General features: G+C 39.7%; 1 protein-coding gene across 7 annotated transcripts in view; it reads left to right on the top strand.

Annotated features, from left to right (window-relative positions):
- The window catches only part of Sytl2 (synaptotagmin like 2), a 115,395-nt gene that overhangs the window by 76,795 nt on the left and 22,509 nt on the right, over positions 1-16,091 (top strand). For 3 of the 7 annotated variants that reach the window (XM_028770572.1, XM_028770573.1, XM_028770570.1), the window contains exons 7-11: positions 1,176-1,973; positions 5,177-5,248; positions 10,622-10,723; positions 13,051-13,104; positions 14,294-14,341. In XM_028770572.1, coding sequence (XP_028626405.1) covers positions 1,176-1,973; positions 5,177-5,248; positions 10,622-10,723; positions 13,051-13,104; positions 14,294-14,341 — 1,074 coding nt within the window. Of the gene's footprint in view, positions 1-1,175; positions 1,974-5,176; positions 8,906-10,621; positions 10,724-13,050; positions 13,105-14,293; positions 14,342-16,091 lie in introns of those variants that run through there. The other 4 variants (XM_028770568.1, XM_028770571.1, XM_028770569.1 and 1 more) reach the window with 4 other exon arrangements.

Below are 16,091 nucleotides of genomic sequence, written 5' to 3'. Positions count from 1 at the left end.
TCTGGGGTTTAGGGAGTGAGATGGAGTTCTTACCAGCTGCTCTGAGTGCAGTGGCTCCTGGATGACTCAGGATTCAGTTTCTCCACAGGACGGGAGCAGACCTACTCTGTGTCTGCTCCAGCCGGGAGGAGCAGGCAGGGGCAGAAGGGAAGTGGAATTCCGGAGGGGCGGGGTTTGGGTAGCTGCTGTGCCCTGGATGTCCCTGGCTCCCCGATCTATCTCTGGGGTTTAGGGAGTGAGATGGAGTTCTTACCAGCTGCTCTGAGTGCAATGGCTCCTGGATGACTCAGGATTCAGTTTCTCCACAGGACAGGAGCAGACCAACTCTGTGTCTGATCCAGCCCAGAGGACCAGGCAGGGGCAGAAGGGGATGGTTAGTTTTCTATTGCTGTGAAAAGATGCCATGACCAGGGCAACTTATAAAAGAAACCATCTAATTTGGAGGCTTGCTTACAGTTACAGAGGGTGAGTTCATGACATCATGGTAGGAGCATGGCAGCAGACATGGTGTTGACACAGTAGTTGGGAGCTATGCCTTATTGGAAAGTAGAGGAGAGAGAGAGAGAGAGAGAGAGAGAGAGAGAGAGAGAGAGAGAGACAGAGACAGAGAGAGAGACAGAGAGAGAGACAGAGACAGAGACAGAGAGAGAGACAGAGACAGAGACAGAGGAAGCTAACTGAGAATGGATGGACTTTTGAAATTTCAAAGCCTATTTCCAGTCACACATCTCTTCCAGCAAGGTTGTACCTCCCAATCTTTCCCAAACAGTTTTACCAAGTAGGCAGAAAACATTCAAATATATGAGCCTGTGCAGGCCACTCTCATTCTAAACACTACACACAGACAAGCTACCTGGAAACATCTTTGTCATCTAGAATCAGTAATCTACATCAAAGATTCACCCTTGGTATTCTACATTCTATGGCTTTGGGCAAATTTTTAATGCCATTTATTGCCATTGTAGTATCATAGAATAATGTTTTTATTGTAAAGGTCATCTGTGTACTAATATACAGGTCTGTAAGTGCTTTCCCTATTAGGTCTGCATTTACACAAGTCACTTACTGTCTTTAATATTTTCATAGTGCTTCATAGATGCAGACTAAACAAGTCTCCTTTAAATTGTAGAGTTTCTCTCCACTTAATATATCACCTAATATGTTTTAATTTTCAGGTGAATTGTCAGAATCAAAAGAAAAGCCATCTATCCCAGATATGTCATGCCAAAAATTACAGAGACCAAAGCAACCTGTATCCATGGAGCCTGAAAATGCATCTCATACCAAAGCTCCAGTTCCCAAAGCCAGAAAACTGATCTACAAGTCAAATGGCTTAAAGAAAGTTGATGACCAGTCTTTTCCTGGACAAAGGAGGGACTCCCTGAATGCTAGAGGGGCTCCAAGAGGAATCCTAAAGCGCAACTCCAGCTCCAGTAGCACAGACTCAGAGACTCTCCGATTAAATTCCAACCTTGATCCAAAAAGCAAAATCATATCACCTGGTCTAACCATCCACGAGAGAATTTCTGAAAAGGAACATTCTTTAGAAGATGACTCTTCCACAAACTCACTGGAGCCATTAAAGCATGTGAGATTCTCTGCAGTGAAGGATGAACTTCCCCAGAGTCCTAGACCTGTCCTTGGCCAGGAAGTAGGAGAGTTTACTGTTTTAGAATCTGACAGGTTGCAAAATGGAACTGAAGATGCAGGGGGCATAGATGACTTTCAGGATCACCCAGAACTCTCCCACAAAAATACTTTGTTTTATCAGTCAGTGTCAAGCCCAAGCATTTCAGAAAGGGAAACAGCACAGCCGATATCTTCTGGGTCTGTCCCAAGAGATGAGATTCCTTGTCATTCAGACACTCTACCCACAAGACCTCAGTGTGTTGACAGTTCATCCATCATCAACGAACAAGATAAATCATCACATTTTACAAAGCTTCCGTCAGAATTGTCCAAAAACCCTGCAGGTGAGAGTTGTCATTGCAGGTTACAAAAGCTGACCTTACCATATATGCTGGTGAAATGACCAGGTCAGCCATCCCTGTAGAAAATTAAGATTTTGTTTTAAGCATCCCAGCTACACTTAAAATAGTTGCCATTTGGTGACTTTCCTAAATTATCACCATTGCCAAAAGAATCGGGATAGCACAGTGTCTAGCTTGTGTTTAATATGAGTTCCCTTATAGTTGATCTTAAAAATACAAAATAAAAAATAAATGAAGTCAGCTGTGTTGACACAAGCCTTTAGTCCCACCACCACTTGGGAAGCAAAGGCAGGAGGATCTCTGTGAGGTCAAAGCCAGTCTGGTCTCCATAGAGAGTTCAGGAAATCCAGAGCTGCATAATAGAAAGACTCTGCTTCAAAAAGAACAACAAAAAGCAAAAGAAAAGAAAAAAAAAGAAATTGTATGTACAAATAACAATGTTTTGAGTTAAATAAAAATTAGTATAGAGAGTAGGTATTAAATAAACTCAGAAATGTTCGCATAGAGTAAGCACATCATTGTTTACTAGTGTAAGGCTGTAAAACTAGAGTACTTATGAGGGAGTGACCCTCAAACTACCTTCTCATGTTCCCTCTAGGTTTTTTACATTATTCTTGGACCTTGAAAAACATAAATTGAAAATATAATATTTTATACTTTCTCCCATCTTAATTATATTTTCATCTAATCCTGTGATTTTTTAAAAAAAGTCATAAGATTTTAAAATAGCCATAATCAAGTTACCTCTTTTCTTGTTAGCATTAGGTTAATACTAAACAACTTTAGTTTAGCCCCATAGCTCCGGACATGTCTGAGTCAGTCCAGTCATTAAGAGACAAGGGTCCTTTGCTCTTTGCACATTTGAATATAATAGAACTTCTTTTTTAAAAAAAATAATATAACAAGTGCTTCTTCAAGTAATCAGATAATTTATGTGAGAAGAAATTACTATTGATTGACCAAACATTTGCAAATAGTCATATGGCATTTAATTAAACCAGTGGTTCTCAAGTTTCCTAATGCTGTGACCTTTTAATACAGTTCCTCATGTTGTGGTGACTCCCAACCACAAAATTATTTTGTTGCTACTTTGTAACTGTAATTTTGTTACTATTATGAATTGTAATGCAAATATCTGACACGTAGGGTATGGGTCATGACCCACAGGTGAAGAACTACTGACCTAGATGTTTATCTTAAGAATGAAAAAAGTCCAGGGATAATATTTTCCTTTGTTATAACTTACAAAGAGAAAAGACTTCCTTGTTCTGAAATTTCACCTTCTTCCTTACAGGCTGTTCTTATCATTTTGTATTTAGTTATTTGTTTTGTCAGATTTTACAATCATGGTTGACAATTTTCATTTTTGGAAGAAAAGACTGTCAACAAAGCTCTTTTTGATAGGCTAATCGCCTTCCTAGTCTCAGAGAGTGCCTATATACAAAGGTATGCCCACCAAGAGCCCTTTTCACTGTCTGATTATTAAAATAATATATGCAAGGTACTAGGACATTTAAACTCCCTGTAAATATGTGACTCCTAAGGGCTTGGCTTTAGTTACAAGCTTTAGTGCAATCAAGACTCAGCTTATGTTCACAGTGAAAAACAACACAGAAGAATTCTTCAGAGAGAAGAAAATACTATTACTGTAGAGTTTTTAAAGAAATATTCTTATTTTTAATGTAACAACTTTATATGTAAACTATCACACACATACACAATTTAAAAAATTCTCATCTGTGATATTGCTGTTCAACAATAACTTTTGCTAACTTGTAGTTATACACTTGCCAAAAATTTTAGGTACATATATAATTCATAAATTGTATTTTTAATACCCTGACTTTTTAAGATTTACCTTTAATTATGTATAAGATTATTTTGCCTGCTTCTGTGCCCATTTACCATGATCTGCAGGCCAAAAGAGGATGTTGAATCTCTGGACTGGAGTTACAGATGGCTTTGAGCCACCATGTACATGCTTTGAATCGAACCCAGATTCTCTGGAAGAACAGCCAGTGCCCTTAACCACTGAGCCATCTCTAACCCCTACCTGCAAGACTTTGTTATTTTAGCCAAGGGTTTATCACAAATGTTTTCCTCATTATTAATTAGTCTGTAAATAGACATATAATTCTTTAAGACTTTCACAATTATTGTCAAATATTTAATGATACAATGTGTACATAAGTAAGAAAGCTGATACCTACTATGTATAAGTATTGTGCAAGTCTCTTACAGTTTTGCATTTAGTCAGAGTTGATTAAAATTAAAGACTGAATTTTATAAACTGATATGTTTTTATTGATCTGAAAATGTGGCTGACTGTAAAACATTCAGCTCACCTTATGTTAGGAATGACCCCCTCCGTGTACTGTGTAGCTTAGCATTTTAAAGAAACTTCCTAAAGCATATGAGCCTTTACTACTAGCTTAAGTAAATGCCTAGCTTGTAATTAAGGCTCAAAAAGAATCTAAACACCCTTCTTTAGACCCCTAGGTTGCTAAGCTGACAACAAGCAACCAGTTCAGTTGATTTGGCTTACAGAACTAACTTCAGACTCACGAATAGTAGAAAGGAGACAAGAAGCAATGGAGGAGGCTGCTCTGATTAGAGGTCTAAAACTCCAGCACACAGACCAATCACCAGGACAGCTGTTAGTCAAGATTCCTAGGCCCTGGCTTTGGAGATTTTGATTTAATACATCAGGAGTTAGGCCCAGGAATGCAAAGATTCTCATTTTCTTATCCAAGAGTTCTGGAAAGAATTCATTGTTTAGTCTTACTTGAAAGTTGTTTTTCTAACTCCTGAAATTACTTCAATTTGTGCTTCTCAAAGCTTCCCCTATGGCTTATGACAGTCTCCTTTTGGATGAGTTTTATGGAATAGTTGAGAAGATTAATACTTAAGATATAATGTGGGGCAGAATACGAAGCTCACATGATATTTAAAACATAGGCCATGGACTCCAGTGAAAATTAAGTACCTCTCCACATTACTTGAAGGGGTCTACATTTGTCTTCCTTTCCTGTTACAAGGTATTTTTTTTTAATATCTTATACTAAACTCCCTGAAAGATGTTGGTATGGGCAGCTAATACTATCGAAAGTGCCATTTTTAGAACATAGACTGAAAAATAGCCCTGTAAACATTATCTTATTTAGAAAAGCCTTTCTGTGTTGCAGATGAACTGACACACTGTGTTGAGCCTGAGCCATCACAGACATCAGACCAGAGTTTTAGAGACCATCAGCAAGGTAAGCCCCTTCTCATGGCTGTCACTGATCAGACATCCTCACACGTGGGTCCATGTGCTACAGAGATAAGGAAGACAACTGACGATTCCATATCTAAAGTCCTAGACTGGTTTAACCGAAGTTCTTATACAGAGGACAGTATGTCATCTCTCCAACATCTCCAAGGAATAGATCTCAGACAACAGACAGACTCAAAAGCACAGATTAGCCATGCCTTGATGGCAGATAACACCTGTCTGAAAGAAGATGACTCAAAGGTCCCAATGTCCACTAAAATGAAGTTGAAGCCTATGAGGACTGACTCGGCAGTCCAAGAAGAGGGAGATATGCTGGTTTTTGAAACTTGCCAAGACAGTGATGAACGTCTCAAGTCTAACTCTGAGAATTTGTCCCAACAAGGCACTCTCAAGGAAGGTCCAGATACACTGCAACAATTTGAAAGCTACAGATTCCCAAGTCACAGGAATGAAATCATGAATGATAGCCAAGGTTCAGAGAGTACAGGAGGAGGAGTTGGGACCCTTCCTGTAGACAGTGACTACCTGCTCAGGGCTCTGAAAAGATCTGATTCAGAATCCCAAGTCCTGTGGAGCGCTAAGCATCCTGGCAGCTTAGATAAAGAGGAAACTAAATTCCATGCGCCTCAAAAAAGTAAAGGGAGCACACATCTAAATGCTGACTCTTCAGTAATTGTCCTAGGTTCTATTTTAAAAGATGATGCAGAGAGGCAAAGCAAAACCAGAAGTACTTCCCTCCTAAAACCTTCCCTAGAAAAAGAGAATAGTACATTGTCCCTTGGAGCTGCCAACAGTAGATCTTGGAAGAAGCCTGAGGATCAAGAAGAAGCCAGTGAAGATCCCAAGAACCAAGTGCTGAGAGAGAAATACAAGCGAGTGAGTGACAGAATATCTTTTTGGGAAGGAGGCAAAGCTGGTGCTAAAATAAGGGCACCACAACTTACATCTTGCAGTCAGGAGCCATCTTCTGCTAAAGCACACCAGCCCATGAAGTCACAGGTCATGTCCCTGGGCAGTTTATCTTCAGGCCAGAGTGAATATAGTCAAGTCACAGCTAAACTTGTGGTCTTTGAAGGAGATGACCAAACACTCCATCTCTCCTGTTCTTATTCCTCAAATAAATCTGAAACAACCACATCCCCAATATCAGGTCTATCCAAAAACCATCCTTCAGATCCTTCAGGTAACCAGTCCAATAAAGTAACTCTACTTCAATCTATGGGGAATGAAATGCATCCTTCTTTGGAGAAAGACAGATTTGTGATTGATGATATATCAAAGGGCAACTTCCAAGTTTTTTCCCTAAGAGAAAGAATAAATGAACCCAATACAGAACAAGTCTATAATCACTCCCAATTTGAGAATCTGAGAAAGTTTTGGGGTCTGGGAGCGAATGGAAACAGTAAACACAATAATGGAAATAATACTGCAACAAACAAACAAACTTCTGGGCCATTGAACAGTCAGAAATCCAAGGAGTTTGATGCCATGAAATTATCAAGAGAAAAGACCCATGAAGTAGAAGGAAGACATTTAAGGCAGGGAAATCTTGTAGCTGCAGATGAGATGGAGAAACTAAACTTTAAGTGCATGCTTCAAACACCAGCAGATGAAACCATATTTTCAAAAAAATCACCCCAAAAGTTCACTTATCATTTGGAAGGAAATGGGCCTTCAAAGGAAAGTGTAGGTAAAACTAAGGAGCACTTTGTTACTCCGGTGGTTAAAGAGGCTTGCTCAGGTCAAGAGGCTCAAGAACCCACAGTGAAAGCAAGCATCCTGCCGAAAGTCTCTAAAGACACATTCAATGACACATTACAGAAGTTGCTGGCAGAAGTGACATCACCAGCAAGCCAGACTTCTAGCAAGAAAGTTTATGAACAGCAAGAACTCAAAGTAGGTGTTTCTGAAAATAGGGCATGGCCTCAAAAGAAAAGTTTTGCCAAGGATGAGGAAGAAGTCACAGGGTTCAGGAAGAGCCCCCAAGAGCCCCAAAGAAGAAATCAACAGAACTGTAGTGTAGACAAACTCCAGAAAGAAGCAACTAGAACTTCATTGACTCCCTTGCAGTCCCCTCAGGAACCTGTTACTACTAGACCTGTCTCTCCACCTAAAGATGACCTATTGTTTGAAAAGTGGATAAAAGAGAATCACAGTCCTTCAGCAGATCAGAGAGAGATAACAGCTCCTTTCCCACAGGGTGTTGAAACTTTGGCAGGTACAGATCTCACCTCAACGGCCAAACATTGTAACACAGAAGGTATGATTCAGCTGGTTGCAGAAGAGTCTCCTCCATTGGCTCAGTCTTCCCGTTCTTTTGAGGGAGTTTCCAGTTCTCCAGCAGATATGTCTTTATCTTGGGATGCTCATCTTCGATCCCAGGATGGGAAGTTACCTTCTCAGAGGGAAATTTCAGAGGCTATAGAGAAAGTTGTTCTTCCTTCCAAACCAGCAATGACTGATGTAAATGCTGTGCTACAGAAGCTACTTAGAGAAGCTGGAGATGTGGACAGCAAACTCCCTGAAAGAGAGCAAACAGCAGATAGACCCTCAAGTCCTCAGAGAGTGAGTCCCGTATGGGCTGCTCCAGTCCCTGCTGTTCCAAATAAGGACTCTCATTCCTTTTGCATGGTACCTGATACAACTCATGAAGGTAGATCTCACTTATCTGACAGAATGTCACCATCAGCACATGCCACTATGTCACTCACTTCTACTGTAACTCAGTATGGCCAGGAGCAACTTCAGGATGTGGCAGAAACAGTGAGGGAAACAGTTATTCAGCCCAAGTCAGAGTGCCCTGAATTCAGGGATGGCTTGGAAAAACTACTGAAGGAAACACTACAAACTTCCCTGTCAAAATGTGAAGAGGATACAGTGACTATTTCTCCATCAGCCTTAACAGGTAGTTGTGAGATGTCCCATCAACTTGCTTCTGAACTCCATCCTACAGAAATACAAGAAACTGTAGAGAAGGCTGAGGCTCCATCAGTAACTGAGAGTAGTTTTGATGTTGGTCTTGAGAAACTTCTTAAAGAGATCTCTGAAGGGCCTTGTCAGCTGCAGGTGTCAGAGAAAAGAGACACTTTGGAGAAGCAGCCATCACAGGCAGAGCAAGCGGGGCTCATGGGGGAAATAACCCATCTCTTTTTGGATGGCTCAGGAGCCTCTAAAATGAAGGTTGCATGTAGTGCTTTGGAATCTCAAATCAGCCAGTGTGATAAACAGTTAGGAAGAGATAAAGCTGTGACTGGTCCATTGACAGATGTCCAGGGTTACACAAGTGGGTTTGGGCTCCCTGAATGCTCACAACTCTATGAAGACCATAAAATAGAAACCATTGAAACTGTTCCACTTGTAGAGGACGGAGGCAGAGAGAAGGTTATTGCAGGAGGAACATGGGCTCCGCAGAATCCAGGCTTTGAAGAAGCTCCTAAAGAAATGAGGGTGTCCAGAAATAAGTACTCCATTGTTTTCCTGGAAACAAAAGGAAAGGCTACAGAAGCGAGTGAAGTTAAATTGGTACTAGCAACACCATATAAGAGACGAGAGAAAAAGCAAGGACCAGACGCATGCTCTGAATCTGAGTTTTCAGACGGGAATGCCAGCTCTAACAGGGAGAGCTGGAGAAATACCTCCAGTGAGTGTTTGGGAATTTTTACTCCATGAAGAGTCTGCTTAATAAGATGCATGTGTAAAGGGTGACTTTTTAAAGAGTGGGGTAATTTGGATAATTTGAATGAAAACAGCTTTTCTCACAAGGCTGTGTTTTAGAATCATCTCATAGAATCTAAAAAACAGATTCTGGCATTATTTTTAAATAACTATTTATTTATTTTTTGGTTAGCAAGATCCTTTACAACACATAAACCAGTTGTTTTCTTAAAAACAATTAAAATTTCTCAACTGGCACTCCTCACAGACATCTCTAGTAAAAGTCACAGTGAGAAAGCACCACAAATGGACATAAACTCAGCATGTAGCGTCCATGCCTTAGCTGATGTCCAGGGCCAAGCAGAAGGCAGCAACTTCCCTTCCCTCTGATACTTTGTGCTGTGTGTCCCCCACCTCCACCCAATATTTCTTTTCCTCTCTTTCCATTTTCCTGCAAGAACATTTTCCCCTTCTCAAATATGCTTATAGCCCGATGAGGTCACCTGATCGTAACTAAGGGTATTGCCTGGCCCTGCTGCCTTGGCTAAATTTTGAAAGCTTTTACCCGATGGCTCCACTCTTCTCAGAGCACTGGGGGTTCTGTTTTCAGCCCAGCCATAAAACACAGGGCTTGGCTCGGACTGATGTTGATCAATTCTTGGGCATTTTGGCAGGAAAACCCCAGAGCAAATAGGAATCAGAAGTTACCTGGTGGGAGCAATGAGGCAGAGGAGGAGACTCTCTGACTGGGGCACTGGAACAGAAGCTGCTTAACTGTAGCTGATCATCTTCTTTGTGGTTTGATAGTGTCCATGGAACCAGATGAGCTTTACTATGTGGCTGACTCATGAGGGGTCAGGTTTTTTGTTTGTTTGTTTGTTTTTTGTTTTTGTTTTTTTTGGCAAGCAGCTATAGCGTCTTTTCTTGGTCACTGACCAAAGGATCCATGTGGGATCCCAATCAACCACGTTTAAGCTCTTGTAGCAAATGCTGCTGATTAAAATAAATAAATAAACAAGAAAAGTGAAATGTTTTCTAAAACTAAACATACACAAGAGTAAAACTAACCCGGTGGAGCTGTTCTTTTACAAAACTGCCCGTTGAGTTAGGAGAGAAAACTGGCCCGTATTAATCTGCACTTAGTAAGATACTGGTATACTGCATGAGTGGCTACACACATTGCCATTTTGTTGGTAACTTTCCTGAATCTTTGAGATCTAGAAAACCTACATCTGTTTATCTGGAGAACTCACCAGCTGAGCGCTCAACCGTACACAGATGTTACACATTTGAATCCGTCTTCTGTGGTTTTCTGCTGACTTCTTTTTTTAATGGCCCCAGAATTATTTCATGGCTGTCTTCAAAAAACCAGAATGTTAAGTGTGAAGATTAAAAGTGCGACTCAATAAATTATGAGCCTAAAATAGAAGTGTAGATGATGCAGAGAGTGTGAATACTTCTGCGTGTCTGTATTAACGTGTTCACCTCGGTACTATTGGTTTATGTTCACAAATAACCAGGAAAATTATTTTTGAAGAGCATTTGGTAGTAGAGATATTGCCATTACTTTTTTTTAAGTATTTAGAGGGAATCAGGGGGGTGCTACTTTCTCTTTTCTGCCTATGGTTTCATTGCTTTCTGCTGACTGGGGGACCTTTTGCTTTGGTAGTGTGCAGTGTTCATCCGTTTTGTCTTGTGACAGGTTCAGAAGAAGAGCACAGCCCTGTTTTGAAAACTTTGGAAAGGAAAGCTGCTAGGAAAGTGCCTTCCAAAAGTCTAGAAGACATTCCATCAGACTCATCAAGTGAGAATAAAGTTTGTCCCATGGTCTATGCCTCCCCTAAGCTTAAAAACGCTTGTGTGCTTGTGTTCTTCTACGGTCTCACTGCATGCTGGCATGCACCGGAGCCTCCAATGCAGCTGTTACAGAGGAGACGAGCCTTCTCCCCGTGTGCTCAGGCAGCTTGCTCTTCAGTGTCCGCAACGTGGCTTTAAAAATAACTCATGATATTTAATGATGAGAAAACTAGATTTTCTTTTATTGTTATATCCCAGTTTGAGTGTTTACAAATACATAGGGCTGGGGAGGTAGCTTCGTGGATAAAGTACTTGAAGTAGAAGAATGACTACTATAGTTTGTATTCCCAGGACCAAGAAAAAAGCTGAGTAGGAATGACAACATGTCTGTAATCCCAGCAATGGATAGGCAGAGACAAGGGAGCCCCAGGGCAAGCTCACTAGCTTGACAAGCCATGTCGTAAGACCATGTCAGGATCAGACAAAGACCAGACCTCAATAAATAAGGTAGAGAGTGATCAAGGAAGACAGCCCATATCAACCTCTGGCATCCATAGGTATGTGTACACCTCGTGTGTGCACACCTACTTACATATACATATGTGAATATTCATACACACAAAAACTCTCAATAAAAATACAAGTAGAGTTTTAAAGAATCACAGCACTAGTGGTGCTAGTGAGGTTTGTACTAAGAGCATCTACTGAATATCATGTTCAACAAATTGTCTAAGAATTTTTTCACGAGTACCTGCCCATGAGAGATGAATTGTTATCTCTATTTTATAACTGAGGAAACTGGAATTCAAGTGGTAAAAATACCTTTAGTATAGACCCAAAGCTCACAAAAGACTACTGCAAACAGTATTTATAAAGTGACCATATCACATATGATAGTAAATGTCCCATGATATATATTTAATTAGTTCCTGACTTCAGGAGCTTTTCTTTCTCATTTGTCACTCTTTTTCTATTCACACGCTTCTTTTGGCCCTGGCCAAAGACTCACACAAAGTACTCTATCAGTACTATTTCGTACAGGCTGTTGCTTTAACTGCTAAAGGAAGGGAGGGGTCTTTAGATAAGGCAGAATGTCTACTGGGACTTATCTGCCAGACTAGTGGATTTAGAAGTCATGGCCTCTGGAGTTTTGTTCCAACTGTTTCGAAGTTATGATCTGTCTTGGGGGTCTTAGATAGCCAAAGAAAATTTGTTAAATAAAATTTAACCACTGCCAAACTCAACTGATTGCTGACATTGTCCAGTTTAGAATAAGTTTTAGGTATTCTCAGTTTGAGATTTTTTAAACAAAAGTTGGGGTTTAAACAGAAAGGAAGAAAAACTCCTTCGCCAAAACAATTCATACATTTCAGAGATTCCCAGGGTGTGGAAGAGAATATTCCCAATTCAGAATGCAGCTCTAACTCTCCCAAGGATCTTGGAATTTCAGGGTTGGAAAGGACCCTGAAGGTCACTCATTTTGACTTTTCTCAGTGTCAGAATTCCCTCTAAAGCCTCCTCAACAGGTGGCCAACCCCCATATCTGCCTGAATGCTTCCAGAAAAGGCATGTCCAGTCCTTTGTTGGACAGCTCTGATTGTCCTTCCTTTTTGTTAGTGATGGGCACTGAGGGATAAAGAAGAAAAAGACAACAATTATCCTTTTTAGTAAAAAGCAAAAGCAAAACAAAACCCTCTTGTCTGAGAAGTACAGAGTTATTTCCATGGTGCAGCTTTAAAGTACTCAGGAATGTATAGGGTTAAAAAAAAAAGTCACAGTCAGCTGACGGGTATTCTTGCACTCTCTCTTCCAAATACCGATACCCACTCTCACACTAGCCTGCCAAGATTCCACTTAGCAGCTGGTCCCCAGTTACATCTCTTAAGTTGGCTTCCCAAGCAAGCCTCCCGGAGGCATATGCAAACCATGATGCACATACACAAATATTTGTTAATGACCATAGGTTTGGGAAGGTGTTAGTCATGGCCAGAGTCTTACCCTCTGCAGAAGAATAGAAGGCTGCTTCAGCCCTGTGCTTTCCCCTGTTGTCAGCGGATTGCTTGCTCTGAGCTAACCCTCTAACCCTTGGGAGTCAGTGCACAGCAGTTTGCTGATGTGAGCCGCATCGGGCTGAAATGGAAGCGCCTGCTAAGACACTGGCTCAAGTAGCTAATCTAAAGAGAAAGTATTTGGGGGAAGACATCTTGGTTGCACCCCTCACTGCATCTTGACTAATTGCTTCCAACTCCTCCGGGAGCTTCCAGGGACAATCTCCTTGTTCTCGTCTCATCAGGGGTCAGCCCCATTAACCATTTGTTAATTTCTCCTGAACAGATCAAGCAAAAGTAGATTATCTGCCTGAAGAATTAGTACGTAGTGCTGAAGATGGTAAATATCTTTATGTATTTGCATGTCTGTTTGTGTATTAAGTTCTGGGGTGATTTGGGCAGTCACTGGCATGCAGCTGTTGGGTAAATAGAAGACCGTCATTTGCCAGTATGTAGCAGATAGTGCCTAAGTTATAAAAACATTCTGGCATGGTACATTTAATACTGCCTATATTCTTAAAGCTTCTGCTGATGATAACATGAGGATCTCATCAGAGAGACTCAGGAAGCAAGGGTTTCTATAAATAGGAAATTATATTTCTGTGGGTATGAGCTAATTTGTGTTAACTTTGACTTGCAGAACTCTCCGAAAGAGTGGGATCTTGGGTTAAATTGTTCTTGTGTTTGATTCTCAAATCTCAGCATTTAGCACAACTAACAGAGTCTTTACTTCAAAGAAAAGGGCCCCAGGACTAGGGAAGATGAACCTGCCTATGATTATATAAATGAGTATGGAATGATGGTGAGATTAATTGATTTCAAATATTAAGGCAACAGAAGCTCTTGAAGCATGTCAATGGATTACATATTACTTTTGCTATAAAATTAACTGTGTAATAGAGCCTTGGTGGGGGAAGGGTAGGAATGAGTCTTATTCTTATAGTTCAGCACTTAAAAGTGAATGATTTATATTTGCTGACAGCACTTAATTTTTGTAAGCTGTTCTTGCAATAACCATAAAAATGTGTACTTACTATGCAAAGTGCAGCAGAAGATCTCAGAGGTAATTTTTTTTTTTTACATTATGTTAGGTTTTCTTGTTTTATATTTACAACCACCTTGTTGAAACAAGTGAGAAAATAATTTTAGCCTGTATTTTGAAGATTAAAAAATACTGCTCAGAAAAATGAGGTGTTCTTTTTGCAATCATGTAGCTCATCGGTCAGCGAGAGAGCAGGGTGCAACAACTTGGATGCCCCTGGTCCAGTTGTTTCTTCCTGTGTCCCTGCTGTGCTTGAGGCTTACAGGAAAGAAAACTCAGGTCTCCTACCCTGGGTCTTAGATTTTTAATTAAACAAGAGGCTTTAAAGAGAGGCTAATGAAGGATCCCACTGAGACACGAAAAGCTGAAAATCTGTCAGATGGATTCTGTAACTTCAGTCTTAAAACTAGCATTTGAGTTTAACTTTCATGTCTGTTTAATCCTTAATTGAAATGGTATTCATTCTCAATGTTACTCTTCTGGGTAGATCAAAAAGCAGACCAGGAACCAGATACAAATGAATGTATACCAGGAAGTGAGTAGCAGGACATTTCCCATAAATGACTAAACATTTCATTCTATATAACATCAAATATGCTAATGAACTAATCTATTAATACCATAATACTTATTATTACTATATCTCCGAAGCTTGCAAAAAGAAAAAACTATTTCATTCTGATAAGGGCATATTAAAAACAGTTTACTATGCTGAAAGAATGTATTTTCACTAAAGGAGATTTGTTTATCTTAAGTTTACGTATATTGTTATTGATGCTATCAACTTCTCTTACTCTGATATTGGAATCTTTGCTCAAAATCAAATGGGCATATTTTTTCTTTTTTTTTATTTATTTATTTTTATTTTTTATTTTATTTATTTATTTTTTTTATTTTTTTATTTTTTTAAATGGGCACATTTTTATTGTAGTTCACCTTTGTGCTGCATTATGCTGTGCACTTCAGGGCCCTTTAGCTTTTATGTAACAGTAGTCAGAAAGCAATTTATTACTGATTTGGATCCCCCAAAAGAACTATGCTTTGACAGTTCACAAACAGTATAGTTAGCTATACCTCCCTGCATATCTATAAAAGTAAATTTTTGTTGTGTTCAGGGATTAAATTCTGAGGTTCTAAAACTGGCTTCAAACAGTAAATATCAAATCTTTTTTTTTTTAAATTAACATTTGAATCTAAACAAAATAAACACTTTTGCTACTAGTGTCCATCAAGTAATTTATATCCAACAGAAGACAAAGATAATGTTAGTTCCCAGTTTTTAGTATTAAGACTATTCTACATAGGTAGGACCACTGTCTTAAAGGCAAATTATATATTTAAAGTGGCTCTCTGGGGCCTGACAAAGTATGCATATATGCCTGCATGATTGTTAACTCCGCTCTTTCATAAATGTAGACACTGGTGGTATGAAGCAATTGCTACCCATGCCTGCTTTCAGGTCCACAGTATTTTGTGTAATAACCCTCAAAAGGCTTTGAATATGCTAATGGGCTTCCTGAGGAGAGCTTCTCAGTGGAGGAGCCAGCAGATAGAGGAAATAATGTGCTGATGCTGGGAGTCTCTAATGTCTAGCTTGAAATCCGAGACTGCTCATGAGGTCTTCCTCAAGGCCCTGAGCTTTGGCACATGACTTGACAAATTCTTAAGAGCTGCCTAGGAGAGAAGGCAATTCAGGCCTGGCTCTGTGAGCATGCCACTGTCTGGCTACTGCAGACAAAACAAGCTTCTACCCTGGAGACGTTTATGGACAAAGAGACTTTTCCTGTGGCCTTCGAACTAGGACGTGCTAAAGTTTGGACACCTGGTTTTATGTTGCTGTTTAACATTTTGTTTGAGACGTAAAAACAAGACACAGATGGACATCTTTCTATTCCTCTGTCTTCATACATATTGGTCTAATAGATCAATTATGTGCTGTAGTGTAGGTAAATTCATTTCTTTAGCAATTAAACAAAAGATTCTTACTGTCTTTTCATTAGGAAATACCATTCTTACTATAAGACAAAATATGTGTGATTAAAAACAAGTAACTGAAGGTCATAAATGTGAAACTGATTACATTTGAGTAATGAGTGTAATTGAATTTGACCTATTTACATCATCCAACAATATACATTGTTGCAATGATGCAACAAAAAGGCTTTTACAATCTTATTGAAACACACATGGGATATGACTTAATCTTGAGTTGTTTCCACTATAACTCACCCAAAAGTACACATGTATGCACACACAAATGTATACATGTGTGCACATGCACATAC

This window comes from Grammomys surdaster, unplaced genomic scaffold, assembly GCF_004785775.1.
Source record: "Grammomys surdaster isolate TR1022 unplaced genomic scaffold, NIH_TR_1.0 203, whole genome shotgun sequence".
NCBI lineage: Eukaryota > Metazoa > Chordata > Mammalia > Rodentia > Muridae > Grammomys > Grammomys surdaster.
The sequence above is the reverse complement of the archived record's forward strand: the minus strand, read 5'-3'. Positions and strand labels throughout refer to the sequence as shown.